The sequence below is a fragment of the Meles meles genome, chromosome 1, assembly GCF_922984935.1.
Source record: "Meles meles chromosome 1, mMelMel3.1 paternal haplotype, whole genome shotgun sequence".
In the NCBI taxonomy this organism is placed as follows: Eukaryota; Metazoa; Chordata; class Mammalia; order Carnivora; family Mustelidae; genus Meles; species Meles meles.
Window position 1 is genome coordinate 17,455,386 of NC_060066.1, and position 23,549 is coordinate 17,478,934.

Consider the following 23,549-nt stretch of genomic DNA (forward strand, 5'->3'; position numbering starts at 1 on the left):
CCTTTCTGTCTCTTTAGATTTGCCTACTTGGGACATTTCATGTAAGTGGAGCCATAGCCAAAACATTTGAAATATAATCTGATCCGCCCCTGCGTTTCCAGTTATCACTTTTGCAGAGGTGCGCTGGGCAGTGGGGTAACGACATCTGTTTTAGTCAAAACCCTTTCATTTTTGAATGACAGTAACACAGCTCCAACTAACTTAAGCAAGAGGGGGATCTATGGGCTCACATAACTGGGAAAGATGGCTGAACCCTTAGCCGGATCTGACCCTCCAATGACCTCAGACTTCTTCTTACCCCTGCCCAGCTTAAACCTTCCTAAACATCAACGAGATGTTGAGTGGTCGGGCTGAGTCATGTGTGTACCCCTTGGACCACTCCCTGCGGTCAGAGATGAGTGCTGTGATTGGCTAGGCCTGAGTCACATAAGTCCCCGTGGCCAGAGGGTCCGACTCTGTGCTGGTGCCACACCCACAGCCTGCGGTTGGCCCAGGGAAGGAGCAGGTGCCTAGCGGGCTCCCCCAGCGAGAAGGGTTGTGAGTGTTGCGGAAAGGGACCGCGCAAGGGACGCTGGGAGGTAAAGTCCACCGATGCTCAGTGCACCTGCTGGCCAAGAGGAGGCTGAACACCAAGCACTACGTGGGCAGAACTAGATAGATCCTGTTGATGGCGCGTGCTGCCGGAGTTCAGAAGAGCAGGGCTCCCTGAGAACCAGTAGCATAGGCGTCCTTAAACCCTGCTTCCTGTCACTCAAGATTTACTTTCATTTGGTCTAGTAGGACTTCAGCACGGTTTGGAAGAATAGGGGGTTAGGCAAGAAATGGGGTGGGGGATTCTGAGAGGGGAAAGTGCATGGACACAGAGAGTGTTGACCAGTCAGCAAGCAGACCAGTGTGAACCGTAGAAGAGCCTGGGGAGGGAATTAGGGAATAAATTTGGAAGTACAGACCAGACCCCAAGTTTTGTGACCCAAATTCAGCGATGGGAAGCAAGTCTGAGGTAGAAGGCTTCGAACACACTTTGTTTCACTTTACGTCTGTTTTATATAATATTTTATTTGTTTTGGGAAATCCCAAAATACTTTTTGATTTCCCAGCATACGAACAACATAATCTTGGGCTGTTTGTCAGGTTCTTTCCAAGTACATAGTCACTTCTGTTTTCTCATGATGGGGTCTGAATGGAATTGGTTGTTCAACACTGATGGTTTCTTCTTTCGTTGCACATCATGGGCTGCTAGCTAGATTCCTTGTACTTAATACCCTGACATTGTATACACTCCTTCATTTCAACTTCTTGCGCCTTCCTCTCATTTATCTATCTGGCGAACTCCTACCAATTCCTCAAAATACAGATCAGGGTTCCTTGAAGAGGAAACAGACTAAGCCTACCTTGTCTCTCACATGGCAATTAGCACAGGGATAAATAAATATATGTGTGAGTAAAGGGGCTCCCATCTATCTAGCATAATATGGCACAGAGATTTTGTGTCACTTATGAGTGTATTTGCTTGCAAGTATCAGACAAATCCAATGAGTGGGTTAAACAGATAGAGATTGACTTTTCTCACATATCAAGATGCTTGGAAATGGAACCTTCATCCTACTTGTTGGTGGGAATGTAAATTGGTATAGCTACTATGGAAAACAGTACGGGGTTTTATAAAAGGAGTAAAAATAGAACTACTCTATGATCCAGCAATTCCACTTTTGGGCATTTTCCCAAAGAAAATAAAAACACTAATTTGAAAAGATACTCATATCCCTATGTTCATTGCAGCATTAGTTACTATAGCCAAGATATGGAAGCAGCCCGTGTCCATGGATAGATGAATTGGTAAAAAAAGATGTGGCGTATACATATGTAATGGAATATTACTCAGCCATAAAAAAGAATGGAATCTTGCTGTTTGTGAAAACATGGATGGAGCTAGAGAAGATTTTGGTAAGTGAAATAAGTCAGACAGAGGAAGACAAATACTATATGATTTCACTTACATGTGGAATCTCAAAAAGAAAAAACCAAAAACCAAATGAACAAACAAAGCAAAATGGAAAGAGACTCATTGATACAGAGAACTGGTGATTGCCAGAGGGGAGGGGAGGGGTTGGAGACAGAGGTGAAATAGGTAAAGGGGATTAAAGAACCAAATCTACAGTTATAAAATACATGAGTCCTGAGGATGTAACGCACACGTAAGGAATATAACCAACAACATTATATACAATAACTTTGTATGGGGACGGATGGCATCCAGACCTGGCATGCGGATCATTTTACAATGTAAAAAATACCAAATCATCATCTTGTACACCTGAAACTAATAGGTTGTTGTATGTCAATTACAACCCAATTAAAAAAGAGAAGTTTGAAACTTTCATCTGTGGCAATGGTTCGGGGGCTCAACGAAGCCATCAGAAACTTAGCCTCAAGATCACCAAGGCATATGCAATCACCATCTGTGTATGTCTCATTAGCCATTCCTAGCTGCAAGGGACACTGAGTTTCTCACCCAGCATTGGGGTATGTTAGTGCCGGGCCATATCTTGGTTCTGTTAGCAAGGAAGAACGAGGGGATGGATAAAAGCTAGGCAACCAATGCCTCCTTTACATATTTCATCTCATGTTCCAAGGTTAACAGATTCGAGGTGGAGTTCTGTGTTCAATATTGTGAAAGTTTGTCGGAGCCCAGCAGGCAAAAGCACTTTGATTATTAATGTCTGTCGTAGGTGTGGAGTGGGGCACGCGGTGCGCTTGGTGTACGTTTGCCATCTTTGGTCCAGCCAATAGATTGAGCTGTGTGTGGGGCCCTCTGTTTCCTCCCTCTGCCCTTACCCCACCTGCTCTGTGTGCTGGGAGCCAGACTCTGATGGGCTGGATCATAGATCCCCCTGCTCTCGGACTTCTGAGTGGGTTTGGCCTTTGGAAGGCAGTGGCAGGAGGGCGCAGGATGGGAGGAGAATGATGTCAGGATATTTATTTCCCCAACTCCACCCCTGCTGGGTCACCATGGTTATTGAACGCCACCTCTCCTTTCAGGTAGCTGCCTCTGTCCGTCTCTCTGCTGTGGATTCCAACAGCTGCCCTATCCCTTACCCCTTCAGGCCAAGACCTCTACATCTTCCCTGGTTGGTTTCCCCAAGCCCTGCCCACACCTTTGTAAAAAATAAACTCTAAACACGTAATTTTATTTATCTATTTATTTAGAGAGACAGGGGCAGAGGGAAACAGAGACTCTGAAGCAGGCTCCATGCCCACTGTGGAGCCTGTCGCAGGGCTGGATCCCATGACCCTGAGATCATGACCAGAACTGAAATCAAGAGTTGGATCCTTGACCGACTGAGCCACCCAGGCACCCCTGAACAATAAACTTCCAATAAACTCTGCCTGAATCACTCAGTTTCAGTGTTCCATCTCTTTCCTGCGAGGATCTGGACTAAGGAAGTCTGTAACCGGGGGCTTGTACTGGGTGAAGGTGTTGGAGTTACTGATGGGCGCCTTTGCCTCCCCCTTCCTCAAAGTCAAGGGCAGTGTGCCTCCCACACTCCGCAGGATACCTGACTGGCCACATGCTCTCCAATGCACAAAAGTCTTCTTTTATTGATTCTTATTGATCAGCCCCTCAGGGACAACGATGGCGTCTCTGCTGTGGTTTATCAGCACATCCAGCAGCGAGGCACACCAGCCCGGAGCTTTCAGGAATTGGTAGGAGGGAGCTGACGGGCTGGTTCTCTCCAGGCTGTGTTGTGGCAGGCCAGCAAGAGCTGTCATTTCCGAGAGCCGCTGGTTGGAAGTGGCTGCTCACCAGGCGGCTCAGAAGGTCAAGGGTGCCCACACTGGGTGCCTTGCTCCTGCCTTTGCCTCCCAGCTCCCCAAGGCCTTGGAGTCTGCATTCGGAAAACAGACTGTGGTGTGCTATAGGGTTAGGTTTCTCCCCTTCCCCGCCCCCACCGCCAAGCCAGTGTGCCACGGGAGGTGGGGCAGAGCCCTTCGATGCCTTCAGAGCAGGGTTTGTTAGACTTGAAGGAAGACGTGAATCACCTGGTCATCGGTTGCAGGTTCTGATTCAGCAGGTCTGGGAGGGAATCAGAGATCCTGCATTTCTAACAAGCACCCTGGTGGGGCTGGGGGTGGGGGCAGGGGCCGGGGCCGCTGATCTAGGGAGTGCGCTTGAGTAGCAAGGACTCAGAGGTGAGCCATCCATTCCAGGAGCTACCAGCCAACAGGTGGCTGTGTCCCTTTAGTGTCCTTCCTTCGATTTTTATCTCATAGTCTCATCAGCCCATCAGAACCGAGTTTCTAGTAACAGGTTCTCAGCTTAAATCAAAAAGAGAAGTCTGTTAGTGTTTATGGAACGGGAAAGAGAAGATGCTGGCCTGGGGAATGGCGGGGTCCGGAGACCCAAATGATGCTGCCTCTGTCATGGGCACCACCAGCCACATTTTCTCTCATTGCTCTTCTGCTCCTTTATTTTTTTGGCCTCTTCCTCTCTACCTACTGGCTTCCTGTCTCCAGCAGGGGCTTTGGCTACAGGTGGCAACAGGCTAATCACACACTGTCATGTAAATGGGAAAAGGGAGCTCTCTCCCCCAGCCCGGAGCGCTTCCGCTCGGCACTGCACCCGGCTCTGGCTAGAGGGCTGGAGTGTCCTATAGGGGGCAGGTCACAGCCCTGGGCAGTGCCCCAGAACCAGATGAGTGGAGGGGGAGCCGAGTGGAGCCCCCTGGGGAGAATCTGTAGTGCCAAGACGGGGCAGACAGAAGCAGCAGCCGGTCAGACCCTGCCGCTGCTCTCTTCCACCTGCGCGAGGCTCCTGTCCGGCTCTCCCCACTTACGAACCTGCGTGTTGGATTTGGGGGATTTTTTTGGGGAGGGGGTGTAGGGAGAGTTTGGGCATCAAGGGGAGGAAGGAGAGTATTGGCTACACACGGCCAAGTCTCCAAAGCCAGAAGCACAGGTGTCTGAAATACCCTCTCCTAGACCCGGATCCAGCTTCTTCCTGTCTGTCTTTCTCACGCACGCATCCCGTCTGGACATGGAAAGACAGAGCCATCACGTGGCCCGGCCTGATGTCACTCCCCAGTCACGGCAGTAAGAAGGGGACAATTTGTAGAGCACCTGTGTGCTGGGCCTGTGTGCTGTGTGCTGAGCTCAGTTAATCCTCACAAAAGCCCCGTGGTAAAGATCTGCCCTTCCAGGTCTCCGATGAGGAAGCAGGGCTGCAAAAAAGGCTAAGTAAACCCCACAGGACCACCTAGCTCGTGAGCCAGAGAGCTGGGATTCGAACTTGGGTCTGACTGCAGAGCTAGAATTCCTCATCCACCTGTCTGTCTGTTTGTCCATCTGCCCATCCATCCCACAGATATCTAGAGACATCTCCTCTGTGTCTGGTACTGCGCTTGGGCCGGAGGACAGGGGAGAGGGGACAAGATAGACACAATGCTTGTCCTCGCGGAGCTTGCAATGCAGGGGGATGCAGAAGACAGTAAACGGGCATATGATGACGCATTGTGAAAAGCAAGATGGAGGAAAGTGAAGCAGGGTTGGAGAAAGGCACAGCAGATTGGCAGCACTGGGAGAGGCAAATGCAGCACCTGGGATGCGACATTTAAGGAGATGTCCTCTCTTGGGGTCCTGCACGTCCACGCTCGGCGCTGGCATGGCCTTGGTTCCTTACATTTTGCACCCATAGGGGCTTGCTTGCCTCAGTCCCATCCTGTCCCGCAGGCAGGGAGTCCTGGAGGGCAGGTGACATTGGTCCAAGACATTAACGGGCAGTTCTCTCCAAGGCAACAGGGGTCCACAGATAAGAGCCACTGCAGGGTTGCGTGGTTTTTCAGCCAAAGGTCAAAACTACGATATTCAACATTGAGCGCATCTTCTGGAAAAGGCCAACTTACCCGGAGTCCCTGATTTTTCAGTGTTTCTCGTGTGGGAGGAAGTGGGGGGACTACCTGAAGAATATGCTTATGCATGCTTTATACACATGCTTCGTTTAGAAAAGCTGGCCAAAAGTCCATTAGCCCCTGGAAAACTAAACTTCGAGACCAGAGATTCCCAAAGTGGGTTCCCTGGGCCAGCAGCGTCAGCCTTTCCTGGAAACTTGTTAGCAGTGCAGACTCTCGGCTCTTGCTCCAGACCTACTGATTCACAAACTTTAAGTAGCCCTTCCGGGTGATTCTGGGACCTGCCCACGTTTGAAAACCACTGGGTAGATGAGTGTCACCGCTGAACAGTGATGGACTCTTTATTTTTTATTTAAATTCAATTAATTAACATGTAGTGTATTATTAGTGTCAGAGGTAGAGGTCAGAGATGCATCAGTCTTATGCAACCCCCAGTGCTCATCACATCACGTGCCCTCCTTAATGCCCATCCCCCGGTTACCCCATCCCCTCACCCCTCTCCCTTCCAGCAACCCTCAGTTTGTTTCCTATACTTAAGAGTCTCTTGTGGCTTGTCTCTCTCTCTGACTCCGTCTTGTTTTATTTTTTCCCTCCCTTCCCCTATGAGCCTCTGTTTTATTTCTTAAATTGCACATTATCAGTGAGATCATATGACAATTGTCTTTCTCTGATTGACTTATTTCACTTAACATGATCCCCTCTAGTTCCATCCATATTGTTGCAAATGGCAAGATTTTATTTTTTTGATGACTGAGTAATATTCCATTGTATATATAAACCACATTGTCTTTATCCATTCACCTGTTGATGGACATCTGGGCTCTTTCCATAGTTGGGCTATTGTGGACATTGCTGCTACAAACATTCAGGTGCACGTGCCCCTTTGGATCACTACGTTTGTATCTTTAGGGTAAATGCCCAGTAGTGCAATTGCTGGGTCATAGGGTAGCTCTATTTTTAGCTTCTCGAAGAACCTCCATATTGTTTTCCAGAGTGGCCGCACCAGCTTGCATTCCCACGAACAGGGTTAAGAGGGTTCCCCTTTCCCCACATAGTGAGGGACTCTTTAAACCTTACCTGGGCAGAGACACAAAAGCCAACCTTCTCTGAGAAATGGCAGCGTCCTCATCACCAATCCTCGGCAGTCCAAGGAAGGTAGTGACTTACCTTGGGTCACCTGAGTGTGCACAGGGGTGCGGCATGTGGCCTGCGGGTCTCCCTCCCACTCTGCCACAGTTGATGATTCTCTTTGTGAAGGAGGAGGGAGGGCCTCCTTCCTTTTCTGTGTCGAAGAGCTAGGACTGACTTCCACATCAACATTTACGCCCTGTTTTGAAAGTCCCCTTAGTGTTGTCGGATCTCCCCAAGACAGAAAATGAGAAATGTCAAAGGAATCTGTCATACGAGCTCTGAGATGGGGGGGGGGGCAGGGGGGGAGGTTGGTACCCTCGTGCCATGCCCTGGGAGCCAGACGGCAATGAAGAACAAGGAGCAGAGGAAAAGGTTATAAAAATGTTTAGTCTTTGCTTTATTGAGTTACAACAAATCAGCAACAAGTTAGAAAAAATGGTGTTGTTTTTTTTTTCCAAACTCCCTAGCATTTTATTGGTGCAGGGTACCCAAATGCGGGGCTGGGGGAGGGGTGGTTGCAAACACAACTCATATTGTGACATTTACACCAAATATGTCTCTTGGTTTTTCCTCTTTAGAAGTTAGGACTAACTGGAAAGAAAAAAATAAAAGTGCACTCCAGAGTCTAAAATTGGCCCCAAAACAAACACACAAACAAACAAACAAACAAAAACCAATTCATGGTGAGGCTTCAAGCTGAAATCTTGTCAAAAACCACACTGAGAAAAGCCAGTCAGGAACAGAAACCAAAAACTGAAGCGGTTCATCTTTGTACCATCTAGATAGGAAGACCTCTTGTTGTTTTAATTTCATAGAAGAAATGATAATGCTAAAAATGGAGGAGCCCTTTCTGCTGGTATCTGAAAAGAGGCCACCTGCCCCCCGGGGTCTCTGGTGCTGGCTCGGCCCACGGTGGGCCGAAGAGGCCAGGCGGTTGAGAAACCAGATCTACCTGCTGGCAGTTCGGAAAGCCTCGTGCGTGGCTAAACAGGGACCACGGGGGTGGCTGGGGGGAGACCTGGAAATGGGTCTGATCCGGAAGCTCCATCATCTGTAAACCCTCTCAAAGTGGAGACAGATGCCCCAATCCAAGCCCTTCCCACAGAGAAATTGCGCAAATTTCAAACTACTTAAAAAAATAAAAAAAAAAAGAACTCTCCCTACCTAAAGTCCAGTAGATATAACGGCACTAATGCTAACGTCCCCCCACTGCCCAAAATTAATAAAATAAAGATTAAAAAAAAAGAAAAGGCAAAAAGAGAAAAGCACGTGTGATCAGCCCTCCCGCCTGGGAAAAAAAAACCACCTTACAATGGTAGTGCTGGAAAAGGACGCTGCCCTTGATTAAAAAGGTAACAAAATTCCCACATCGTACAAATTGGTTCCAGTATAGCAAGAGGTGGGGGCCAGGGCAGAGGAGCAAACTATTTACAGGGACCCATTGAAAACGCAGTAGTAGGACTTTGGCACTATGAACAATTCCCACCGGTCCTCCGGGCGGCGTGAGTGAGGGCTGGGGTTCCTGTTCCCTGCAGCCACGTGCCCGCTAAGTGGTTCCACTTGGAGTCTCTGGCCAGGGTGGCCCACGGCCGGGGAGGGAGGTTCTCTTCTTTTGTCAAAGACAGAACGTCCCCTTTATCAGCAATGCAGTTCCGACAGACGTCCCTAGGAAGATGACACAAAACCAGAAACACAATGTCAGGAGATGCTCATTCCCTTGGAGGGGGGGTTGGGGGAGAGGAGGCAGGGGTCACTCTTCCTGGCTCTCCCGGGGACGGCCCCTTCCAAAGCCTTCCTGGGGCTTGGAGGAGAGATAAATGCCCAGGTTTGAGGCCAGTTTTTTTTTTTTTTAAAGATTTTATTTATTTATTTATTGGAGAGACAGAGAGAGCACGAGCAGGGAGGAGGGGCAGAGGGAGAGAGTGAAGCAGATTCCACGCTGAGCGGGGAGTCCGACACGGGACTCGATCCCAGGACCCTGAGATCATGACCTGAGCGGAAGGCAGACGGTTAACCCACTGAGCCACCCAGGCGCCCTGGGGCTAGTTGTTAAAAAGGAGTGTGTGTTTCTGAGCCCAGTGTGACATCACAGAAGTGCCTCCAGGATCAGGCCTTTGAAAACAGGAGGGTTTTCTGGGCAAGTGGAGGTGGAGGTCTACAATTCTTTACTTCATTTCAAGGCCCTTTCCCTATTCCTGGAGAGGCGGCCAGACGCAGTGGTTCCTAAGAGGTTCCGGAGTCTGGCAAACTGGATTTGGGTCCTAACTATTCTGTTTACTGACGGTGGGGCCATACGCATGTGACCTAACCTCTCTAGGACTTCGTTTTTGCTTCTGTAAAACGATTACTAATAGGGGTTGCGGAGATGATTAAGGAAGCTGACGTTCGCCCCAGAATTTGGGACAGTGTCCAGTATGCGGTTACATAGTAAATAAGATACTTAGGAAGTGTACTACATAGTATTATATACCTTTGTTGTTGTTGTTAGGTAAGCCTTTTCCAAGCACGGTAGGCTCATAACAAGGTGAGACATTTTAAGTGTATTATTAATTTGGTGTTCGTATCAACCCAATCATGTGACCATTAGTCCCACTTAACGGCTGAGCACAGGGAGGCTAGACGCTTTGCCCAAGATTAGACAGCTAGGACGTGGCCCAGTCAGGATTCCAACCCAGGCCGTCTCCAGAGTCTATCTATGCTCGTAACAAACAGTATCTAATAAGAGTCCATATGGAGAAACGCTTAATTCTTATATTCTTTGAAGTGAGGAGAACAGTGCAAGGACCATCCGATGAGCTGAACTGTGTCTCCCCAACAAGCTCTGTGGATGTCCCAATCCTCGGGACCTAAGAATGTCACCCGATGTGGATCTTTCGTTACAGAGATAAGTAATCAAGTGAACATGTGCACTCCAGTGCGACTGGTGATGCCATCAACAGGCAAGCTGGACACAGACAGACTCACACAGGGAGAGCACCGTGTGAAGACAAAGGCAGAGACCACAGTGATGCAGCCACAAGCCCACCGGTGCCACGGACGGTCAGCTCCTCACCAGACGCTAGGAGAGAGGCATGGAACAGACTCTCCCCTCACAGCCCCCAGAAAGAAACCAACCCTGCCAACACCAGACTTCCGGCCTCCAGAACTGAGAGAGAACACATCTCCGTTGTGTAAGCCACCCGCTGGAAGGCGGCCCTGGGACGAAGACAGACCGCCATTACTACCCTGTGGGCTCCTGTGGGAGGAACCCCAGGGGAGGGCGCAGGGTTGTCAAGGGGACAGCTACTATCCTGTGACAGGCCAGAAGCTTATCGAATCTGCAGGTTCCTGAAGCCACTGGCTTGTCCTCTGCCTCCCTCCTCGTCAGGACACTTCTCTGGCTGAGAGAGGGGTAGGGAGGGCCCCCCCCGAGGAGGGCTCTGGCACAGGGGCCTGGGAGCACGCGGATGCACTTCTCAGTCAGAGGCCTGAGCAGGTCATCTATCTTGTCATTTGTTCCCGTTGTCTGGAGGTCAAACGTGCCCACATTTCCCAGGAGCTCATGACGAGGACAATGAATGCTGGCGTTAAGAAGCCAACTTATGAAAGAAAGGTCTGTGGATGAAACCGGAGTCCCGGGGTGTCCTTGGGATCTGGTACTGCCCCAGACTGGTCCAGCACAAGAGCCCCAGGACTTCTTACACTGGGTGCGGCCAACATCGCTCCGTTCGCCAGAAGAAGAGGGAAGCTTCGGGAGGAAGGGTGAGCTCCCCAAGTCAACATGATTTCTCAGCAGCACCATCAAAACCAGGAATGACCCTGCTTGGGACAGCACGGGCAGTAACTGGGATTTCTCTCATGCATACTCTGGGCCAGGCTGGATGCTAGGTGCTAACGCGAATGCCCTCGTCTGCTCCCTCCAGAAGGCGGAGAGGTAGGCGACTGTGGAGCGCACCATGCTGGGGGAAACGGGGGCTCGGAGCGATTAAATGATGTCAGGCAACTAGTAAGTGGTGCAGCCTGCGCTCCTCCAAGGCCAGTCCAAGCAGAACTGCTCTTCCCACACCAGACCTGGGTCCGCACTCCGTGTCCTATGCACACTGTCTCCCCTGCATGGAGCTGCCTGCGGACAGCGGTGAGCACGTCTGCTTCAAAGGCAGGGGCTGGCAGTTCTGGGCGCTCAGAGATGACAGCGTGCCTATTGCTGATCCCACGGAGAGCCACAGGCACCCCTGGGTGGGCACACGGACCGCAGCCGGCCTCCTGCTGTGCTCCCCAAGGAACTGGGTTTTCCCCGGCAACCAGGGTCTCTCAGCAGCCTTGCAAACGGGGCTCCTCTGGGTGGAGGTCCACCCGAGCAGGGCTCAAGACTCCAAGGAAGGAGGCCCAAGGCGGGGAGACAGCTCCTGCTCTTCTGTCTCCCAGCCGGGCCGACCGTGGGTGCCGGCTGTGGTGGGTCTGAGCGGGAAGAGCGGAGTGGTGGGGATCCCGGCTGTGTCCCTGTGCCACTTCCTAGCTGCATGCCCACGTCTGCCGATTAACCTCCTGGAGACTCGCTTCCATGCTTCACACCTGCGGGCCTCCGCGGGGGTTACAGCTGAGGCTGGCCAAGCACGCAGGTGCTCCCGAAATACCGCTTCAGCTTTTCCTCGAGGAAGGCCAGGTGTAAAATCGAGGCTTTAGGGGTCCGTGAGCTCGCTCACTGGTGTGTGCGTGCGTGCATGTGTGTGCACGTGCGTGTGAGTACACCTATTTTCTTTCCTCAAAAATGGAACGGAACCGCGTCTCTCCAAAGGCCAAAAGTCCCACATTTTTAGATACACCTCAGCATTAAGGTGCTTCTTCATCTGGCAATGTGTTCGGGTTCCCTGTGTCAGGTCCTGTGGACACGAACACACACAATCCTCCAACCAGACGTTTTAAGGAAGAAAACCAACTACTGAATAAAATCCTTAAAATCTCCCCAAAACAGACTGCAAGGGCCAGAGGGTGACCTGGAGAGAAGGAGACAGAGCTGCTTTTGCAGAGACCCCGGATGTCTTTGGTCGGCTCTGGGCCCTCAGAGGCACCCTGGGAGCTGCTGGACTTCAGCTCTCCTTGACCTCTCCCAGGGTGCATAGCCGTGAGCAGGGCTGTGAGAGCCGGCCAGGCTCTCAGAGCGAGGCTGGGAAGCCGCTGGAAACTGAAGGCAGGGCACGGTCCCCGGGAGGGACAGAGCAGTGGCCCCGGTGCCTTCCCTGTGGGCAGCCCGGGCCAGCCACAGGCTGCTTCCCCGGAAAGCCTTGCTCCCTGGTGCCCTCCGGTCTCCTTGTGAGAGGCTCCCACACCTGGGCATCCCTAGTACAACCAAGTCACACTGTCTTCACACAGCCTGGCTAACTGTCCATCCTGTGAGGACATGGGCGGGGCCCAGAGCGTTCACTGCAAGACCCCTGCCCCGCCCCCCGCCCCCCTGCACTGGGTCTGGCCCCCAAAAGTATACTCCAAAGTTCATTAGTGAATGAAAAGCGGGAAAAAGCACAGTGCTTTGGGAGGGGTGGCTGGTTACACAAGGCTGGTGACAGAGCTCCCTTCTAGGTTTTTATTTTCCAGTAGTACAGTGACATTGAGGATGTGGCCTCTTGCTAATCCCCTGGGCTTCAAGCTGCAATCTTACCACTGGTCCCTGGTCGGGGACACTCCCCCTGCAGAGAACCAGGGACCCAATGGATTACTTGATCCTAGAGCACTGGATCTTGGCTATGGGAGGAAACAGCAAGGTCGTTGGACCCTTCACTTATGGCCACTATTCAAACATCTCTACCAAGTGGATGTCCAGCCTCTCCCTGAACCCTGGCCAGGACAGGGAACCCTCTGCCTCCCTTTCTATCTTGGGGACAGCTTGGAAGGTTAAAAAGTACCACCTAATTCCTTAGCAAAATCTGCTTCTTTATGACTTTACCCATTGGGGAAACATGAAAAAATTAGAATTCTTTTCCCATGTGATACCTTTCTGTTTCTGTGTCTCTTTAATTTTCCCTGTAGGGATTTCCCTAAGCCCTGCGGACTCAGGAGAGCGTAACATGGTACTCCGTGAGAAAAACAAGCACTGTGATAGTGATTTATTATCTTAATAATATTTGAGGCAAACTTTCTTTTCTTGGGAGGGGGCATGGTCTGATTTTAATGAGAATTGGGAAAAGGAAAACACGGTGGCAGGGAGAGTGATTAAGCAATTTCCCCGGGGGACCAGGAAGACTCGATCCCATCCTAAATCATTCCCATGCCAGGCCTCGGTCAACTCTGGCACATCTGGCCAAGACACATCTGGCCAGCGCTCTTTTTTCCTGCAGCAGTTTAGTGACCCTCTGGGCTTGGGGGAATTGCTGAGACTTAAAAGCCAGGTACATCTCCCCCAGGCTGCTTGCAGGGAGGCTGGATGGAGGAATCAGAGGGGTCACTGGTTCTTCCTGCCCTTTTTCCATCTGAGGATATTATCCAGAGGAGTCCGAAGAATTTGAGCAAACAGAATTGTATTTTAAATTCACAAGGCACAGCCCTCCTGTTTACGCACGTGGATTTGGGTCTGAATGCCAGCTCCCCCACTTTCCAGCTCAACGATCTTGGATGAGTTACCTTTCTGTGCCTCACTCTCCTCCACCATTAAAAAAAAAAAAATGTTGACTTCAGAGCATTGTCAACACATGCAAAGTGCCCGGCACAGTAAGGGCTCAGCTCCCTCCCGGACCCCCACCCCTCTGAGATGCAATTAACACCTAAAGGCTTGAGCTTGTACAAGGGGGGGCCTCATGTGAAAAGCCAACTTGGAAAAGCAGGAAGCAGTTGGCCAAGATCTTCTCCATAGAGAAAGGACTCAATGCAGAGCGGGCTGCTGAGCATTGCTGATGCTAATGCGTGCCGCTCCCCCCCACCACTGCATTTAGGGATTTCACTTGTATTATTTAATTTAATCCTGACAACAAGAGACAACTCTGTTAGTGCCATGGATTGAATAGGTCCCCTCCCCCACCATTCATCTGCAGAAGCCCAATCCCCAGTATGACTGTACTAGGAGATGGGCCTTCAAGGTGGTGATTGTGGTTCAATGAGGTCATAGGGGTGGGGCCCTAGTGTCCCTGTAAGGAGAGACCAGGAGTGTGCATGTGCAGAGGAAAGACCAGGAGGGCACACAGAGATGTGGTGGCCATCTGCAAGCCGCGGAGTGAGGCCTCCCCAGCCACCAACCCTGCTGGCACCTGGATCCTGACCTTCCAGCCTCCGGAACGGGGAGGAAATAAATCTCTGGTGTTTAAGCCACTCAGTCTGGTCTGTTCTGGCAGCCCTTGTGGACTAATACCATAAGTGTTAAGGTTACAAAAACTTACTAGTAAGACAGAATAAAGTAATGCGCATGTGGATGCTCTAGAATTTTCCACCATCCGTCCTCCATTTACCACGAGGGTAGGAAGGTCTGAACACCCAGCTCTCTCCAACATGACTTTCCTTTCACTCCTTCCTGGAGCGTCTCAGCCTTTCTCGACAGGATCCCACACACAGAACCACGCAGGCTTCTTTACGGGTGAGGTAGAAGTCTCAAGGGAAATCTGGATTATAAGTGAGTCCACGTAGCCCTCTGGCTTTCCACCCCTGCATGTCTCTAGAGTGTGAACTCAGGCAAATCACAGCCGCAATGGCCACCTTTTAGGTCCCCGATGTCTTAAGTTCCCTCTGGCCTCATGGACTTTGAGGACGATGTATCTTCTGCTTGAATGTGGTCCCCTCCTCACTGCTCAGCCAACGCGTACTTGACATTTCAGATTTCAAGTCGTTTATTATCTCTCGAGAAAACTCCCCTAACCCCTGAAATCAAGTCAAATTCCCCTGTTCCATACTCACAGACCAGGGACCTTTCCTTCAAAAAACTTGTCAGCATGGCAGTCTTTCCTTTTGGTTTGCTTAAAGCTTCGTTCCTCACGAGACTGTGGGCTCCATGAGGACAGGGACATGCTGGGCACAGCAGCGCCCCAGAACCTGGCATGACGCAGGCATTCCCCAGATACCTGATGCACGAAGGCACCATGTCACTTACGACAGGTGTCTCTGACCCGGTGACTTCCTCTCCTTGGGGCCCACATCCTTCCTCCGACAGATGAGGGAACTCAGACGTCATGGTTCTTAAATTGCTACAAGCTTCCCAAGCACGTGCGAGCTCCTGCTGTGAGAAGCTCCAGAATCAGGTACACGGAAGTGTCGCACTGAACTCTATTAGTGCTGGGGCCGCAAGGCTAACGCGCAGTCCCCGAGAAGCATCACCCAGTGACGGGTTCTCCAGCAGACCTTTTCCTTCAGCTGCTGGCACACACGGAGAGCAGGCTGTCCCCGGCTCCGCTCCTCTGCCTGCTGTCCGCCAAGGACGCCACTGAGTGACGGAAGACGGGGAGGAGGAGCCAAGGCCTGAAATGTCAGATTCCAGACAACTGAGAGCCAACTGCGTTTGCTAATTCTCAGGCTGGTTCAATACATTGCTGTTGTGTATTTGCTCCCCATTAGGCACTGGGGACTCAGAGATGAATGGGCTATGGTCCCCGTGTTCAGGGTCTGGTGGAGGAGAGACCCGGAAACGGGTAATTACATTTTCATCCATCCATCCACCGATCCATCCATCCGCTCATTCAAATATCTGTATTTGGACAGCGAATCTGAACAGATCGCGGGGGGCACGCATATCCCGGATCCTAAATGGTAGCCACGATGCAACACTGGGTAGCCTTGAATTTTTGAAGCAAGCTGAACTATGGAAAATATTTTTCTGGCATTTCACAAAATTTCTCTCTTCTCTGAAGCCATCCCTAATCGTGAGTTGGAAACTGTCAGAAACTGGGAGGGAGCAGAATTAGCGAATGAATACTTGTGTATTCGTTTTTTGTGTATTGTATTAAGAAGCGGCCAAGCCCTCTTGGTCCAGGCTGAGCCGTAGCAGTGCTGTCCCTGTGGCTGGGTCAGGCACTGACCCAATAGACGAGAGATGGCCTCTAGCCTCTGCCAGCCCTGAGCTGCGGGACACAGGGCAAATCTCTCTAAGCCTCAGTTTTGCCCTCTGCAAAATGGGAAGAAAGCCACACCTATCTCACAGGGATGAAATGAAGTTTCAGCGAGTTACTGGATGTGTGCAGAAGAATCCCAAGCACATGGCACAGGCCAGTAAATAGAAACTCTCAGTAGTAGGAGTTCTGGGATATTCCATCTGGCCAAACATCGAGGCATATGTCTGGCCATGTGGGGCTCAAGTATTCTGACTCATTTTTCGGAAAGGAGGAAATTTACTGTTCAGCCTCTCACCGGGACAGGTCTCTTAATAGATGGCTTTGATAACTGGACTTGGAGGCTGAATCAAGACAACACAATTCAAGGTCTGGAAAGGCCTCCTTATCTTTCTGTCCAACCTCAAGGCCGAGGGAGCCCGGCCGAGTCGAATGCTAATGTAAGCCTTCTGAAGCTTTAGGGAGGGGATACTTAGCTCCCACCAAGGGGGAAACCCTGGCATCTGCTCTCAGCTGCCCACCCAAGTTCATCCTCCCTCTCTCGTATATACATCCCCTAACACCTTATCCGAAGCCAAAACGGTGCATTATTTTCGGGATTATTATACGTGCGACAACTGAACTCAACAGCAGCTTCCTAAATAAATACGTGTTTAAATAAAGGCATCGCTGAATATTTATGAATTTCAAGAGACCCATGTGTTCAGATCATAAAAGCTGTGAAGTAATTTGGAGGGCTCTCTTCCAAGTTGAAAGGTTCCTTTAAGGGGTGTCTGTGTCCAGGATGCCAGCCCCAGGGCAGACCGAAGCCCGTCTCTCCGTAGAGTGGCACCTCGGAAATACCAGGAAGCCAGTTAGGGACGTCGGATGTCACCAGGTGTCGAGCAGCTCTCAGCATCTTGCTTAGGAACATTTCTCAGCTCGTGCTTGTGGTGTTTACCATAAAGAAACATAAAAGGGGGTTTCTGGGTGTTCCCAGTTTTTGGCGGGGGAGAGAGGAGAAGAAAATAGCTAGTTCCTTCATCTCTGATTTAGCTAATGTTTAATGGTCCATTCTAGACACCCTAGGTATTCCCTGCCTCCCAACACCACCACGGGGGTGGGGGGTGTCAGTCAGAAATGGGGAATTTCTGTCCAAAACAGAGAGGCAGAGACGGCGGTAGGAGCCAGGGCTCCAGGATGGAACTGAGGTGCTGGCTCGGAGAATACGGTAAGCTCCTTGGTTTTTGAGCCTCTGTTTCTGGGTTTGTAAAATATTACAGGGCTCCTGGGTGGCTCAGTAGGTTGAACATCCGACTCTTGATTTAGGCTCGGGTCATGAGCTCAGGGTCGGAGGATCGAGCCCCGTGCTGGGCTCTGCTCAGCAGGGGGTCTGCTGAAGATTTTTTTTTCTCTCTCTCCCACTGCCCCTCTCCCTACTTTCTCTGTTTCTCTCTGAAGTGGGTAAATAAACCTTTAAAAAAAATCTGGCATCACTAGGAGCACTGAGTGAGACCATCTGTGGCCCGAGTGCCTCGCTCTCAAGCCTTGGGTGCTCAGGAGGCCTTGTACCCACTTCCGTCCTCCTGCCCTTCCCTCCAAAGCTGCTCTCTATGGTTTTAGCCTTGTGTCCCCCCTTCATGTTTCTCTCGGGCCTCAGGTCAGGGGCAGGCACAGTGGCAGCCAACACAGGTGGGCATTTTTAGCTGTTGGCGGTGGTAAGGTCTGGGGGAGAAGGGATGGGGGGACAGGTGGCCCCAGGGGGCTCTGGGAGCTGCCATCCCCAGACAACCGCCACTCAGGGATGGGGATCTGGAAGTGCCCTCCAAGCTCACTCTGGGATACAGGGACACTCAGCATTCTTCTATTCAAACTCGGTCCAGAAGAGCTTTGTCTCCTGGGGAAAACCATCGTCTTTTATTCCAGTTGTCCTTTCTCGTTGTCTGCTGAACCCCAAATTCGGCTTTCTGGCTATGCCCAAACCTGGTTCCTCAGCTGTACCATTCCTTCTTTTGGCTTTGGAACTTTGCCTTGTCTACTCCTTCCACATGAACCTCTCTTCCTTGTTGGCGTGCAGGTTAACTCCTTCCCCTCAGCTAGCCTCTGAGGCAGATGTCCCTTCCTCCAGGAAGCCCGCCCTGACCTCAGCCTGAGTTAATCTCCTGGTCACACCATGGATCACCCCGGCTGGTAAAGGAAAGAGCGGTTTCCTCTCTCCTTGGCCTGACTGAGCTCTATGTGTGTGAGGACCCTCCTCTGTTTTCTTCATCCCATCATCTTGGTGCTTAGCACAGAGCCCAGCACACAGTAGGTGTGTAGAATGGATTTGCTGAATCGAACTGACTGTTGTCCACTCCATGGCAGGAGGAAAAAGCTATCACGTAGACTCTGTCAGGCACTGGAAAAGGTCAAGAAGACAAGGCAAGCTAGGAGTTTTCAGGCAGATTTGGATTGGACCAAAAAAAAAAGAAAAAAAAAATCGCTCCCTCATTTCAACAAGGTAGATACAGGCTGGGCTGGCAGGGTCTCTTAAGAAGGCAGGAAAACAGGGGCGCCTGGGTGGCTCAGTGGTTAAGCCTCTGGTCCTGGGATCGAGCCCCGCGTCTGGCAGTCTGCTTAGCGGGGAGCCTGCTTCCTCTTCTCTCTCTGCCTGCTTCTCTGCCTACTTGTGATCTCTGTCAAATAAATAAATAAAATCTTTAAAAAAAAAAAAAAAGAAGGCAAGAAAATAGCCAGAGGGAGGAAGCAAGGCAGCCAGATGGTGGCGGGCCTGGGGTGCTATCGGTGGCCTCCGTAGCCTTCAGCCCCCCCCACCCCGATCACGAGCCCCTCCCTCTATGCTGCATTGTCACCTGTAACCCATTACTGCTCCGTCCTGAAAAGTCGGGGTAGGGGAGAAGGAAGACTTGATGGTATCTGCAACTGGCCGTTCCTTAAACCATTTTCACTAGCTGGCTAGAGAAATTTTCACGGAACTGGCTAAAAACAAGGCTTCCAGGCACCTTATCCTACTACAAAATAAATGAACTGACGAGGGGCTGAGCAGCCAAAGTTGTCCGGACTCATTAATAAAGAGGTATGGTAACTTCCAGGACTCCTTTTGGGACCTCATCAATCATTCTGGAGGTTCTTACCTTTATTTTATTATTTGAAAAGATGACATGGGGGTGTCCCCTTCTGTTGCCTTTTAAGTGACCCCTGGAGAAGCCCATCGGGGCAGATGGTAAATCGCATGTCTTCCTCCTGGTTCCACGCTGCCTTGGAATGTTTCGGCTTTGGCCAAGGGGACCTTTGCCTCCCGCTCCCCTCGCCCCGCTGCCCCCTCTGTTCTGAACCCACCACTGAGCCGGCAGTCGGGCCTTTAGGCCTTGATGTGTACAGACCTCTCCCGATAGCACAAACATCGGGGCTTGGGTGCCGTGTCCCATCATGTGGATGACACGGCCATTAGTAACCATGACAACCTCCCTTCCCAGGCTTTTGTGGCTCCTCGGGCCTCATTTGCATCCATCTCTTTCAGATCTGAAGGGGATCCAGGGACCCAATCAGCACGATTAGAAGCTGGGTGACTTGGTGACCTCCATGCCTTCCTTTAGCCAGGCCAAGGCAAAGACCCAGACCTGTCAGGTTAAAAGAAACAACCCCAGATCTCTAGCCAGTCGACTTGGTTAACTACTCTAAAAAAATCCAAAAAGGAAAGAAAATGAAGAAAAAAAAAAGACAGAAAGAAAAAGGAAAAACATCCTTTGTTTCTTAGAGCAGCGAACACGAAGAAAGCGAAGGATGTGTCCCCGCGACGATTGCATCTAGACGTTAGAATGGACAGGCCCGGGGCGGGGGGGGGGGGGGGGGGGGTTTCCATAACAGGCCACAGGTGGGGGCGCTGTTACCCATCAGCCTTGCAAATGAGGACAGAGAAGGTGCCAGCGCCTAGGGAGACGGGGAAACTGAAAGAGTCCACGGAAGCCTGCTTTGTGCGGCTTTCCTGTTTCCATTCTCGTGAGGACCTGCACCCCTGCCCTACACATGCCTTCATGTGTGTTCTCCTTGAAAGGGGCAAGGAATTAATGATTTCTCTGGAGGCTTCCGACACAATAGGAAACATCCCAGGAATGACCGGGCAAGGCCGGATGTGTCTAAGCCTATTGCAGACGACTGGCCCTAGACATCGTGACGTCAAGACCCTCTGGGATCCAGGGAATGAGTGACTGTCCTTGTTCTGACCAGTTCCTGGATGGTTAGAACAAAGTCGTCAAGGAAAACCCCAGACCCCAAGCAAAGATGGGACCTGTGCTCCCTTCCTCTCCGAGTCTCCCAGACCCTCCGGCTGTATGTGCTCTCTCTCTGCACCTTCAGTAAACGCTGCTCTCGTTTCCCGCTCGCTCACATCTGATTTCCATCCTATGTGAAGCCAAGGACCCTCTTGGCTGGTCGTGTGGGACACCCTCTGGGTACTCCCACCCGGCCTGATGGCATCACTACTTTCCTTCCTTTTGAAAATAACACCCCATCGCCTGTATCAACATCTCTGTTCCCTACAGACCCTATACTGACCCCGGCCTATACTGACCCCGGCAATAAAAAGGAAGAAAACCAGCGCCCTCCCTTCATTCCCAGACGGGGAGCAGGTAGAGTTACCTGTTAGGCCTGGCCGGCCTCTGCGGGGATGCTGTCGGAGTCCGAGCCGGCCAGTTCGGTGGCGCCTTCGGCTGCGGTCTGACTCCAGCTGTCGGACCTGTCTGAGACAGCGTCCTCTTCTCCGACCGTGACCTCCACCCAATCCACAACGCCCGACTCCTCGTTCTCATCGCTGCCCGGGCCGTCCCGGCTGCTGCCCTCCGACCTGTCCGAGGCGCCTTCTGAAGGCTTGGCTGGCGCACCGTCTTTTGCCTGCTCGTTGCTCACTTTCCCCCTGGGTACTAACTTCTCCAAGTCCTCCTCGCAGAGCTTTTTGGGGTCCTTGTAGTGGGGCTGACCCACCTCGCTCCCATTCTTTGGGCTCTCCGCGACAACGGCTCTCGGGGCTTTCCTCGGCACTGCGTCGTGGCTGTGACTGTGACCATGACCGTGCTCGCCGGCTAGGTGCTGGGACTGTTCCACCCACTTCAAGGTCCCAGTTTTTAGCAAGCATCTGTTCTCCTTGAACCAACGCACGATTTCAGTCCGGACCAGGCCGGTCTTGGCCGCTAACTGGTCGTACTCCTGGGGGGTGGGCCACTGGGTTCTTGCAAACGTGCTCCTCAGGAGATGGACCTGTTCTTGACTCTTCGTAATTGCTGGTGAGGGGCTGGGCAGGGAACCGGCTAACTGGGCCCCGGAGAGCTGGTCGAGCCGAGACAGAGCACCGTTGGGGGCCCCCACGTCTTGGCCTTTTTTGCCGGCCCCCATGGAATCCAAGACAGCTTGCTCCATGCTGTCCCGAAGCTTCCGCCTCTCCGAGAACCAGGATTCGATCTCCCTCCTGCTGAGTTTCGTGTCCACCCTTAGCCTGTCCAGTTCCGCTTGGGTCGGGAAGGAGCTTTTCAAAAAGCTGTCCTCCAGGATCTTAACCTGACCCTGGGTTTTTTCTTTGAATTTCTGTGGGGCGAAGTCCGGGTACGCGTGGTACGTGCGGCCGTGTCGGGACGCCGCGAGGGCCAGCTGGTCTTTGGCAAGGGACTCACTGGTGATGTGCACGATGCCTCTTTGGCACCGGTACCGGTGGTCACTGAACCACTTCTTGATCTCGCTCCTGGCCAGGCCGGTCACCTCGATGAGCCGATAGACCTCCGCATCATCGGGGAACTGGCTCTGGAGAAAGCTGGCCTTGAGATGCGCGATCTGCTCCTTTGTCTTCTTGCGGTCGCTGGCCGGGGTCAGGGAAGGGGGATTGGCTACCTTGGGTGGGGGCTCTGGCACCTGAGCGATGTGTGGACGCTTGGGCTCGGAGGCAGCCTGGGGAGTCACCAAAGGTCTCTTCTGGCCGTGGTTGGTCACTCCGGCCACGGCAAGCGTGATGGGGGAGCAAGAGACGGTCGTCGACCCGCTCGTCACCTGAGTCAGCACCAGGCTGGTCTGGCCGAGAATCTGGCATGGCAGTGCTGTCTGGAGGATGGGCTGTGACATCTTGGTGGGTGCCAGCTGGGCTGGCAGCACGGTGATCGTCGGGGGTACTGACTGGATGGTGCCATTAAACATCTTTTTCCGGGCCTCCTCCACCTCCTCTGGGGACCAGCTGATTCCATGCTTTAAGCGCTGGGTGGCAAACCAGATTCTGATGTGTTCCTCTGGGTGCTTGGAGGCAGCGGTCAGCCAGGACAGCTCAGCCTGTGTTGGGTAAGGGAACTTGTTGAAGGAGTTGATCATGGTGGCATTCGTGTCCAGGGCGGAGTTGTATTTGGTAGTATTCAGCGGGACGGGGACCTTGGGGACAAGGTTGATATTTGGTGGGAGCTGGACAGAAGGCATGACGTGCCCTAGCGTGTCCTGGAGGAGCTCCACGCCTCCGAGTCTCGAGAGGATCTCAGCTGCGTCGGTCACCAGGCGGGCCGTCCCCTCCACGTGGTTTTCGGGGGTGGCCTCCTCGGGCTTCTTGGGCACCTTCTTGGCATCAGCTTTTGGTTTCCCTGGCTTCATGATGGGCGTCTTACTCATGGAGATGCCGGGATCACCGTCGCCGCCGGCGGGGCCGCTGGCGGTGATGGACACGACGTGGTTGGTGGCTTCGATGGACTGCTCCAAGACAGTCTGATTATTGCGCTTGATCAACTTCAGCTTGAAGTTGGTCTCCCCGGGATGGAACTTGGAGTTGTGGTCGGACAAGGAGTCGTACTTTTTGGTTGTGAAGTTACATTCGGCACACACGTAGAGGGGGTTGAGGATCACATTGGGGTGCTGCATGTCGACGTGCTCTGTGAACTCGTTCAGGTTTTGCGTGGAGTAGGGGCAGTACTTGCATTCGTAACCACCTTGGAGTTTTTTGGATTGGTTTTCCCCTGTAGATTTCACTTCGATCACTTCATTTTCTTTGGAAGAGTTTTCGGGTTCCACTGCCCAACTGTCCTTGGCTGCTTCAGGCTGTGGCGTGCTGATTCCTTTCTCTTTGGCCCTGTCTCCTTCCTCGGGCACATCCTGTTCTACTACTTGTGGGGCCCGAACCATGCACGGCGTGGTGGATTTTCGCTTGCTCGCCATGCTGCCTGTCTGTGTGCAATAGTTTAATCTGGGGGGGCAGGGGTGGGCAGGTAGGAAAGGGGCAGTGAAATTTTTGGAACAAGTAAGATAAAAGGCTTTGGGCTTGTAGTCCCCCTCCAATGGCTTTGGCTTCCCTTGAATGCTGGAGTCTAATGTTTGAGTGTTGAGAATGATCTCAGCCCAGAAAATTGTCACTGCTCCAATGGCTACGCACAAGAGGCAGCATCATATCTGTGGGACAAGAACAAAGACAGGGTCAGTGTTTTTCCACAAGGCGGAAGAAACTAGCATTTCTTTTTAAGCCACCCCAACTAGCACCCCAAACAAAGGAAACACCTAGGTAAGGACAGACGGTCAGAGG

General features: G+C 51.9%; 1 protein-coding gene across 2 annotated transcripts in view; it reads right to left on the reverse strand.

Annotated features, from left to right (window-relative positions):
* Nucleotides 1–7,410: 7,410 nt before the first annotated feature.
* The window catches only part of ZHX2 (zinc fingers and homeoboxes 2), a 158,273-nt gene continuing 142,134 nt past the window's right edge, over nucleotides 7,411–23,549 (reverse strand). For both annotated transcript variants that reach the window (XM_046012405.1, XM_046012414.1), the window contains exons 3-4: nucleotides 20,654–23,419; nucleotides 7,411–8,702 (exon numbers count right to left, since the gene is read on the reverse strand). In XM_046012405.1, coding sequence (XP_045868361.1) covers nucleotides 20,657–23,188 — 2,532 coding nt within the window. In that variant the 5' untranslated portion in view covers nucleotides 23,189–23,419 and the 3' untranslated portion in view covers nucleotides 7,411–8,702; nucleotides 20,654–20,656. The remainder of the gene's footprint in view (nucleotides 8,703–20,653; nucleotides 23,420–23,549) is intronic.